The sequence below is a fragment of the Miscanthus floridulus genome, chromosome 10, assembly GCF_019320115.1.
Source record: "Miscanthus floridulus cultivar M001 chromosome 10, ASM1932011v1, whole genome shotgun sequence".
Lineage (NCBI taxonomy): Eukaryota > Viridiplantae > Streptophyta > Magnoliopsida > Poales > Poaceae > Miscanthus > Miscanthus floridulus.
The window spans coordinates 114,796,731-114,806,772 of NC_089589.1; the positions used below are offsets into that span (position 1 = coordinate 114,796,731).

At 47.4% G+C, this 10,042-nt stretch overlaps 1 protein-coding gene across 1 annotated transcript; it reads left to right on the top strand.

Annotated features, from left to right (window-relative positions):
* Positions 1 to 1,807: 1,807 nt before the first annotated feature.
* On the top strand, positions 1,808 to 9,440 carry LOC136489349 (agmatine hydroxycinnamoyltransferase 1-like). Its single transcript, XM_066486014.1, has 3 exons — positions 1,808 to 2,252; positions 7,417 to 7,432; positions 8,561 to 9,440. Exons 1-3 carry the CDS (start codon positions 1,808 to 1,810, stop codon positions 9,438 to 9,440), a joined length of 1,341 nt encoding a protein of 446 aa, XP_066342111.1.
* Positions 9,441 to 10,042: the final 602 nt, after the last annotated feature.

Below are 10,042 nucleotides of genomic sequence, written 5' to 3' on the forward strand. Positions count from 1 at the left end.
GACCAACACGGAAGTAATAGTGGCATGCAAGCTGTGGGTGAGAGCAACTTTGGTTCACGGCGTCTTCAATTCATAATTTGGGTTGCGAAGCCTGCAGGACCGTAGACGACAAGAAAGCGTGCATGCTGCTTGCCGGAGATGGCCATGGTTGCATGTCGGCGTTCAGGCCGTATTTAAGTGGGATTATGGCTCCGTAATCTTACTGTGCACGGCTAAGCCTTGTGTGCCGTGCTGGTGTCAGACAAAACTAGAAAAGGAAGCTCACGTGCTCTTCATGACAATAAACACACAAGAAAATTTCCTTTTTTATGTGCGTTGCTGCTAGAGGTTGTTCTGTTCGACTGCGAGTCTCGGCTGAACGCCTAGACCTACTAGCAGCGCACTGGCAAAAGCCCGGGTGAGTGCGTTGGCATGCGAGCCAATGGTGACACGCGATCGTAGTCGTGGTTTGGCACGACAACCTTGGCGATGCAGCATGCGGGCCGCAAAGTGTGCTAGGTATGGTCTCATGCACTTGCACTTGTGCAGGAGTGCAACGCAACATTCAGCCATAAGACAAATCCATACGCACTCCTGTTTTGCCTTTTTTTAAAAAGAAATAACCTAGATGCAATCCATAAAGCATAGACTATCCATGTCTATATGTACAGCATGTACGAGCATATATGTACTTCCTATACAATATTAGAACAGGAACAATTGCTTAACTTGATGCATGGCTGGGATAAATGCGATCTTCGAGATGCGATGTTTTCATACCTTACAGAGGATGCCAATTTGATCTACCTCACGTACCGCGTAGGGCAGTAGCTAGTAGATACATACCACGTAAGACATTTGGCATTGTTTTAGATCTGCCCGCTTGATGACGACGATGCATGTCGATGCAGTGCAGATTAGTTGTAGGTAGAGGTAGCAGATCCGTTCTGCTAACAACGTCGGGATGTCGACGCCGTGGAAGTAGTCGCGGCCGGACGTCGACGGTACAAGCGTCGGCATCGAAGATCGGCGACAGCTTCAACGGCGATGTCGACGAAGAGCTTGTCGTGCTGATAACGTGTTATAAAACATGTTGCCAGCGGTTAGGACCTTCTTCTCTCCATCTCTTATGATCAACACAGTAGATGAAAGTAGAGAACAAATAGACACAAGATAGGGAGACTATTCTTTATTCCTCTGAATATTGGTGATTACAATATAGAGCTCCCACGTATAAATAGCCATGCTAAGATCTAAGAGTTTTGGTAAGAGTCCAAGATAGGGAGACTATTCTTTATTCCTCTGAATATTGGTGATTACAATATAGAGCTCCCACGTATAAATAGCCCTGCTAAGATCTAAGAGTTTTGGTAAGAGTCCACATACAGATAGACTAGGATTATGATTTCTCCTTCTCCTTCTCCTTCTCCTTCTCCTTTCCTTTTAGGTCGAGTCCATACAACACATACATCAGGTGTTCCACGCTTCTATTTATTTACGTTGTGTCCAAGTCACCATCCATAGGCCAGCCGCCATCCATATGGTACTCCAAGTCACCAACCCTAATGACCAAAAGGTGTGTGTGTGTGTGTGTATATATATATATATATATATATATATATATATATATATATATATATATATATATATATATATATATATATATATATGTATGTGTATGTATGTATGTATGTATGTATGTATGTTCACTTTTTGCAGCACTAGCACACAAATGGATTAGTTGCTCTTCCACTTTCTCTAGTTAGTTGATTAGCATGTTCCTCAATCCCAAACCCTGTAACAACCTATACTATCGGCTTTTCTCGCTATGAAAATCACGGTGCAGTCATCCAAGTCCGTCAAGCCTGTCTATGACAGCTACTGTGGCAGACGCAGCAGCGTCGCTTCGTTCGCCACAGCCGACTTCGTCCCACTCACCGCCTTTGACAAGGTAACTGTCGACGTCTACATCTCCGGCATATACTTCTTCCGGCCGCCGGCGCCGCCCAGCTCTGCCATGGAGGCAGGGCTGGCCAAGGCTCTCGCCGAGTACCGCGAGTGGGCCGGCCGTCTCGGCGTGGACGCCACCAGCGGCAACCGGGGCATACTCCTCAACGACGCGGGCGCGCGGTTTGTCGAGGCGGCGGCCGACGTCGCGCTGGACAGCGTCATGCCGTGGGAGCCAACACCGGAGACCACGAGCCTGCACCCGAACGGCGACGGCGATGTCGCTGACGAGCTGATGCTCCTCCAGTTCACGCGGTTCGCGTGCGGTTCCTGTTAGGATCGATGGATGTGTACCTCTCTGTGACCGTAACCCGTAGTTAGGCTCCTCGACCTTGCGGAGCTTCACCGCAGCGGTAGCGTGGACGCCGATGCCGCCCTAGATGCAGCCTCGCGGATGCCAGTGCTCGGTGTGGTGGTGAGTCGGTGAAGTCAAGTGGCCCGGTGTAGACCTGCAGGGGCGACGGCGGTGTAGTGGATGGGCTTCCCGTCGCTGGCAGCACTACTTTGATCGGTTTAGGGTTTCTGTGGGTGGGATGGCGGCGGCTCACGGTGAACCTCGTAGTCCGAGCCCTCATCCCCACCCTCCTTTTATGTGTGCTGTGCGACAGGGGCCCACCAACCGGATTAGGGTTGGGCTCCCCCGATCAGGGAGCAGAGATAAGGGCCCAATAGGCCGTTGGGCTTATTGGTGGAGATCAACTAACATTCTCCCCCTTGATCTCATTCCATCTTTCAATTTCATATCATTTACTTTTGTTCATTCCATTACAGATTAGCTCATAGAGCATGTCTCATCGTCACGGTCCATTACCGATAGACTTAACAGCTACAACTCACTACTCTGTTCTGAAATAGATACTTATCTTTAGGCCTTCTTTTGTCCAGGAATATTTTAGGCTTTCCCTTAAACCCATGTTAGCTACATGTTCTCTGAACACCATGTTCTCTGAACATGTTGGGTGGTAAGCCTTTTGTAAGCGTATCCGCGAGCATCCTTTCTGTACTTATATGCTCAAGACTTATGACTTGATCCGGACTTTATCTTTCACAACATAATACTCTATGTCAATGTGTTTGGCAGCACCACTTGACTTATGTTGTGAGCATCCTGTACTGCCAGATTATAATCGCAGTATAACTTTAGTGGTCTATAGATGTCGTGAACCACCTTCAAACCGGGTATGAACTTCGTTAGCCAGTTCACCTGCCTGTTGCCTCATAACACGCTACAAACTGTCATACATTGTGGACGATATAGTGACGGTTTGCATTGAGCTTTTCCATGAAATAGCTCCCTTTTGTGAGATGATAGAAAAACCACGTCTGGATATGCATTCACTCTTGCATAATCAGAGTCTGAATATCCCACCATGTGGAGTGAATCAGATCTTCTATATGTCATCATGAGGCCTTACGTTCCTTGCAAATAACGCAAGACTTTCTTTATTAATTTTAGTGTTCTGTTCCAGAATTGCTTTAGAATCTGCAAGTAAAAACCCGGTAACAAATATCAAGTCAGGGCGCGTACATACTTGAGCATGTTGCAAGCTTCCGACAGCTGAAGCATATGGAACCACTTTCACTTTATCGATTGAGCTCATATTGGTTCCTGGGGCATTGAAAATCCCCATATCTATCGCCCTTGACTATAGGAGCAGGTGAGGGACTACAATTGTGCATACTGAATTTCTTTAAGATCTTTTCCATGTATGCCTTTTGTGACAGTCCTTATACCCTTTTCTTCTATCTCGGTGAATCTCGATCCCTAGAACGAACGAGGCTTCATCAAGATCTTTCATATCAAATTTCTTTGTCTCCAGTAGTAGACTGACATCACTACTAGCAAGTAAGATATCATCTACATACAGGACAAGGAAGATAAACTTCCCATTCTTAAACTTTGTATAGACACAATTGTCCTCTACATTCTCTTCAAAACCCAAAATTCTTTATTGTCTGATCAAACTTCAAGTACCACTGTCTTGAAGCTTGTTTTAATCCATAAATAAATTTCTTTAGGCGGCATCCCATTCGTTCTTTTCCTTCCATGACAAAACCTTTCGGTTGTGCCATGTAAACATTTTTCTCCAAGTCTCCGTTGAGAAATGCTGTCTTTACATCCATCTGATGTAATTCTTAATCGTAATGTGCCACTAATGCCATTATGATTCTGAAGGAAACTTTACATGAGACTAGAGAAAAGGTCTCATTGTAATCAATCCTTTCTCTTTGCATAAAGCCTTTTGCTATAAGTCACGCATTATATGTCTCTATATTCCCTTGAGAGTCAAGTTTTGTTCTGTAGACCCATTTACAGCCTACTGTTTTGGCTCCTTTAGGAATTATTTCCAGGTCCCAAACTTTATTAGCATTCATTGATTTCATTTCATCTTCCATGGCCTCAAGCCACTTCGATGAATGATCATTTCTCATGGCTTCTTCAAATGAGGTGGGATCATCCTCCATTTGAAATTCCTTAGTGTTATGCACTTCATAATCAGCAGAAATAGCTGATTTTCTAACTCTTTGAGACTTTCTAGGGGCCTCTACATTTGGCACATCTACTATTTGAGGCTGTTGTTGCTCCCCCTCATATGTGGCAATAGGTTCTATAGAATCCTGAAGAACAGGTTCCTCATCGTCATTCATTGTTGCCACAGGTGGGATAACAACAGGTGCTGGCACCACAGTATCTAGCACTGTCGGTGCAGCTACAACAGGTAGTGAGAAAAATGGCTCATGAATCATTGGAGTGGGCGCTTACACCCGCTTCACTTCAAGGTCAATTTCTCGAGCTACCAAGCTCCCCCTCATCAATTCGTCCTCTAGGAAGACAGCGCGTCTCATTTCCACAAACTTTGTATGTCTCTCTGGACAGTAGAAAACGTAAACCTTTTGACTTTTCTGGGTAGCCAAACAAATGGCAACTTACTGTTTTGGGATATAATTTCCCAATGTTTGGGTTAAATACTTTAGCCTCAACAGGGCTCTCCACACACACGCAAGTGGTTAAGTGAGGGTACTCTTTCTGTCCACAACTCATACGGTGTTTTGGGCACCGACTTTCTTGATACATTATTGAGAATATGAATGGCCGTTTTCAACACCTCCATCCACAGGCTCAACTGTAAGGTGGAGTAACTTATCATACTGCCCACCATATCCATCAGGGTGCTATTGATTCTTTTAGCTACTCTATTCTGCTGAGGTTCGCCCGGTATAGAATACTGGGCTACTATGCTATTCTTTTAGGGTATGCCGACCGTAGTACTCCTCCACGGTCAGACATGACTATCTTAATCTTTAATATCTTAAATTTATCCAATACATCTTTTCTTTCTTTGATTGGATAAATATATCCATAATGGGAGTAATCATCTGTGAATGTTATGAACGAATCATAACTATCCACACTCTTTACAGGAAAGCTGATCACAGATGTCTGTGTGAATAATATATAAAATTCCTGCGCTTCTTTTGTCATCTTTCTTAATCTTTTTTTTACATACTTTTCTTTTATGCGTTCTCTACATTGTTCTAAATCTGAGAGCTCTAATGGAGGAAGAATATCATTCTTAACTAGTCTTTCTATTCTCCTCCTCGAAATATGGCCTGAACGATAGTGCCATAATTCGACAACGCATCGTGAGCTCTCTTATGCCATCATTATCAGAGTAACACTCTGTCACCAGCTGCTTTATCAGCTAGGTAGCATATGTCTTTGAAGAGCCTATGAACTGACTCTTTATATGTCTTTGAATAGCCAGTGAACTGACTCTTTATTCTATCAAGGTACTCGGTGACCGTGTCACATTCTGGGATTGAGCCCACAATTGTAGGTTCAATCATGTTCTTTATCACAGCCAAACATTTCTTGTTGATAGTGACCCACTTCCTATGCTCAAAAGTCATAGGACATCTTTTGGGATTCAAAATCCCTTTCTTTAGTTGCCCAAGTGGCATCATTCTCTTTTGTCTCCCTTACCGGTGCCACAAACTCAGTGGAACATGGTGAGGTGACTACCCAGTCCACCTTAGACAAGATGAAAACTAGGTCAAAACTTTTCTTAACATAAAAATAACACCATTTGCATGCCTTGATTCTAACGTTGGTCAAAATCAAAACATACAACTATTCTTATACACTAATTCTACATCACCGTTGGGCAGAAATAGAATTAATGCATAAAACTTTAACTTTTACAGCTGTTCTTACACACTAATTCTACATCACCGTTGGGCAGAAATAGAATTAATGCATAAATCATTAAAATTAATATCTGTTCTTATACACTAATTCTACATCACCGTTGGGCAGAAGTAGAATTAATGTATAAATCATTAACATTACGATATTGTTATTAACAACGTTAGTCAGAAAATAACAACATCATAATCATGTCAAATCTCTTTTTCTCCAATTAAATACCACATTGGTTCAAAATAATTGGAGAATCAACATTTTCTTTAGCAGCGCAAAAAATCTCTTTTTCTCCAATTAAATACCACATTGGTTCGAAATAATTGGAGTATAAACAACTTTTCTTTAACTGTGGAAAGACTCTCTTTTTCTTGAATTTTACCCACAGGGAAAATTGCTTTTTCTATTTTCTTTAATCTATTAATCAATTTCCAGAAAATAAAGATTTACTGGAAAACTTTTCTTTTCTCCAGTTAAATATCATGTCGGTTCAAAATCACTGGAGAATATACTTTTTCTTTTTTATTTTTCTTTTGAGCCGATTTGCATCTTCAATTTTCCAGGAAGTAAAACCTTTTCTGGGAAATAAAAAAGAAAAAATGACTCCTTCGTTTTGGGTTCAAAACCACGGCAACGGCTCGGCCCAGCCTTACTCTCAGGCCGGCCCATCTGTCTCGCGCGCGCGCGCTGCCTTCCCTGGCCGCAACGTGGGCTGGGCCAGCAGAGCGCCGCTGCACGCTCGCCCGCCTGGGCTGAAAGCCGGCCCGCTGCATCTGGCGCCGTTGGATCTGATCGGACGGTCGTCCGCGCGTTTCGCTCGGTATATAAACCATCGCCGCGGCTGTGAGTCGCGAAACCCTAGCTCATTTTGGGGTTTGCTTTCTCTCTCTTCTTCGCCGCTCTCTCCTCTCTCTACCTTGCTCTCTCTTCTCAGCCGAGCAACCGAGCGAGCGACGAGAGCGAGTGAAGGCGACCATGGCACCGCCGCTGGCCCCCTCGCCGGCGTGCGCGCTCCCAGCGGGTGAGCGCACCGCCGTCGAGCGGCCTGGCCGTGGTGACCTCTTGGCCGAGCCTGGCGAGCAGCGAGCCCGGCTCGGTCTTCTTCTCCCGCGCCGGTGGAGGTTTTCCCGACGCCCGGCGAGGTTTCTTTCCATTCTTTTCCTTTTGTTTCTCCCTTTCGAATTTGATTTGTATCTTCTTTCTTTCTTTTCGCTTGTTCACCCGAAAAGGAGATCTAGGGTTAGGGTTCGGTTGAACCCGATCCGTGTTTTCCTTTTGTTTGATTCGAGATCGAGATGCTAGGGTTCACTGTTCTTCCTCGAGACTGATTCCTTCCCCTTCTTCCCCTTTCCCCTTCTTCTTTTGGGATTAACCCGATTTGGGGTACTAGGGTTAGGGTTTCATTTTCTTTTGATTTCTTTTTCTTTTTGGAGTTCATGCGAATCTCTTCTCTTCTTCCCCTTTTTCTTTCTCCGATTTGGATTGATCTCTGTTTTCCGAACCAAAGGTGGGGTTTAGGGTTAGGGTTAGGGTTCATGTGCCGACCCCTGTTCATTTCTTTTCTTGGATTTCCTTTCTTTTCTTTGATTTCTTTTCTCTTTTGGAGTTCATCCGAATTGCTTTCCCCTTTTCCCTTTCTCTATTCGAGTTAGGGTTAGGGCTTAGGGTTCGGCCAAAAACCGAACCCACTCTGCTTCTTCCCCGAGCTTACTGCGCGGGTTAGGGTTAGGGTTCTTGAGATCCTTTTCCCCTTTCTTTTCTCTGATCCGAACACGGATCTTTTCTGTTCTTGCCGTGCGTCGTCAAACGGTGCGGCTTCTTCCCCCCACGCGGTGGCGGTGGTGACCGGTAAACAGTGACCTCCGCCAGCCCGGTCCCTCTTTCTTTCTTCTTTTACCCGATTAGGGTTAGTCACACAGAGACAACCTGCTCCGATACCATTGTTAGGATCGATGGATGTGTACCTCTCTGTGACCGTAACCCGTAGTTAGGCTCCTCGACCTTGCAGAGCTTCACCGCAGCAGCAGCGTGGACGTCGATGCCGCCCTGGATGCAGCCTCGCGGATGCCAGTGCTCGGTGTGGTGGTGAGTCGGTGAAGTCCAGTGGCCCGGTGTAGACCTGCAGGGGCGACGGCGATGTAGTGGATGGGCTTCCCGTCGCTGGCAGCACTACTTTGATCGGTTTAGGGTTTCTGTGGGTGGGATGGCGGCAGCTCACGCGTGAACCTCGTAGTCCGAGCCATCATCCCCACCCTCCTTTTATGTGTGTTGTGCGACAGGGGCCCACCAACCGGATTAGGGTTGGGCTCCCCCGATCAGGGAGCAGAGATAAGGGCCCTGGTGGAGATCAACTAACAGTTCCTTCGCCGTCAGCATCACCGCGCACCACCTGGTGGGCGACGGCCCTGCTGTGCGCAGCTTCGTCGTCGCTTGGGGCCAGGCCACGCGTGGCGCCACCGTCGACCCTGTCCCGGTGCACGACCGTGTGTCCTTCTTCGTCCCCCGCGACCCGCCTCGGGTCGAGTTCGAGCCTGGTACAGGCAACACCAGCACCGGTGGTCAGGAAGTGGTGGTGCACAGGGCGCACTTCAGCCGCGAGATGATCTCGGAGCTCAGATCACGGGCCTCAGCCGGCGGCACATCCCGGCCGTACACCACGCTTCAGTGTTTGGTGGCGTACCTATGGCAGTGCATCACCAAGGCGCGCCGGATCGGCACAGACAGCACGGCCACCGAGTTGCACATCGCCGTGAACGGGCGCATGCGCATGCGCCGTCCGCGGGTGCCTCACGCGTACACCGGCAACGCCGTGCTCTGGGCGCGGCCGACAGCCACGGCAGGGGATCTGGTGGCCATGCTGCTGCGTCAAGTCGCCGAGCTCATAAGCCAGGAGGTTTCCCGGATCGACGACGGCTACTTCAGGTCGTTCATCGACTTCGCGAGCTCCGGCGCGGTGGAGAACGAGCAGCTCGTTCCGACGGCTGATCCTTCGGAGACGGCGAAGAGCCCACACGTCGCGGTTTACAGCGTGCTCAGGTCGCCGTTCCACGAGGTCGACTTCGGCGCCGGCAGCGGCAAGCTCTTCTTCTTCATGCCTAGTTACGTCCCGGTGGAGGGCCTGGTGGTCGTCGTCCCGTCGTTCTGCAACGACGGCAGCATCGACGCCTATGTGTCTCTCTTCAGCCACACCGTGGACGACTTCAAGACCTGCTGCTATTATTCCCTGGCAGCAGCAGGAGAGGCACGCCTTTAGCCGTGCCAATCAAAGGATATTTTCGACATGGCTGTGTAAGCATACAGATCAGATGAGAATAAGGATAGGATAGCACAACAATTGGGTAGTTCAGATGAATCTCTTAGAACAGAGGAGCGCTAATAACAATATTACAAGAGTTTTGTTTGTTTGATGATCCTCTCCTTCCCTCTCTACGGATACTTATGCTACTTGCTCACGACACTACTCCAGCTGGGCTGGGTCACGCCCATTCTGGGCCTTGGATTCTGGAGCTGGGCCTCCGTTCCCGCGTGCCAAGCCTTGGACCCGGCTCGTGTGTTCCAGCTTGGGCGACGTCGCGCACTTGTGCTCCGGCGTCGTCGTTCCCGTTGCTGATGTGGCACGGTGTAGTCGGAGCAGGGATGCTGACAGGCTGTCCCACTCCCAACTATATTTCAGATCTTTTTTCCTGATGAAGAAGTAAAACGGATACTACTCTACTACAGAAAAAATTATATGAGGTGTTTTAAAAATGGCGTCGGAGACGGGCGGGCATTTCAACCGTCTCGGTTAATGCCTGGGATTAACCGAGGTGGTCACTTTTATTAACCGAGGCGGTCATAATCAACCGCATCGCAAAA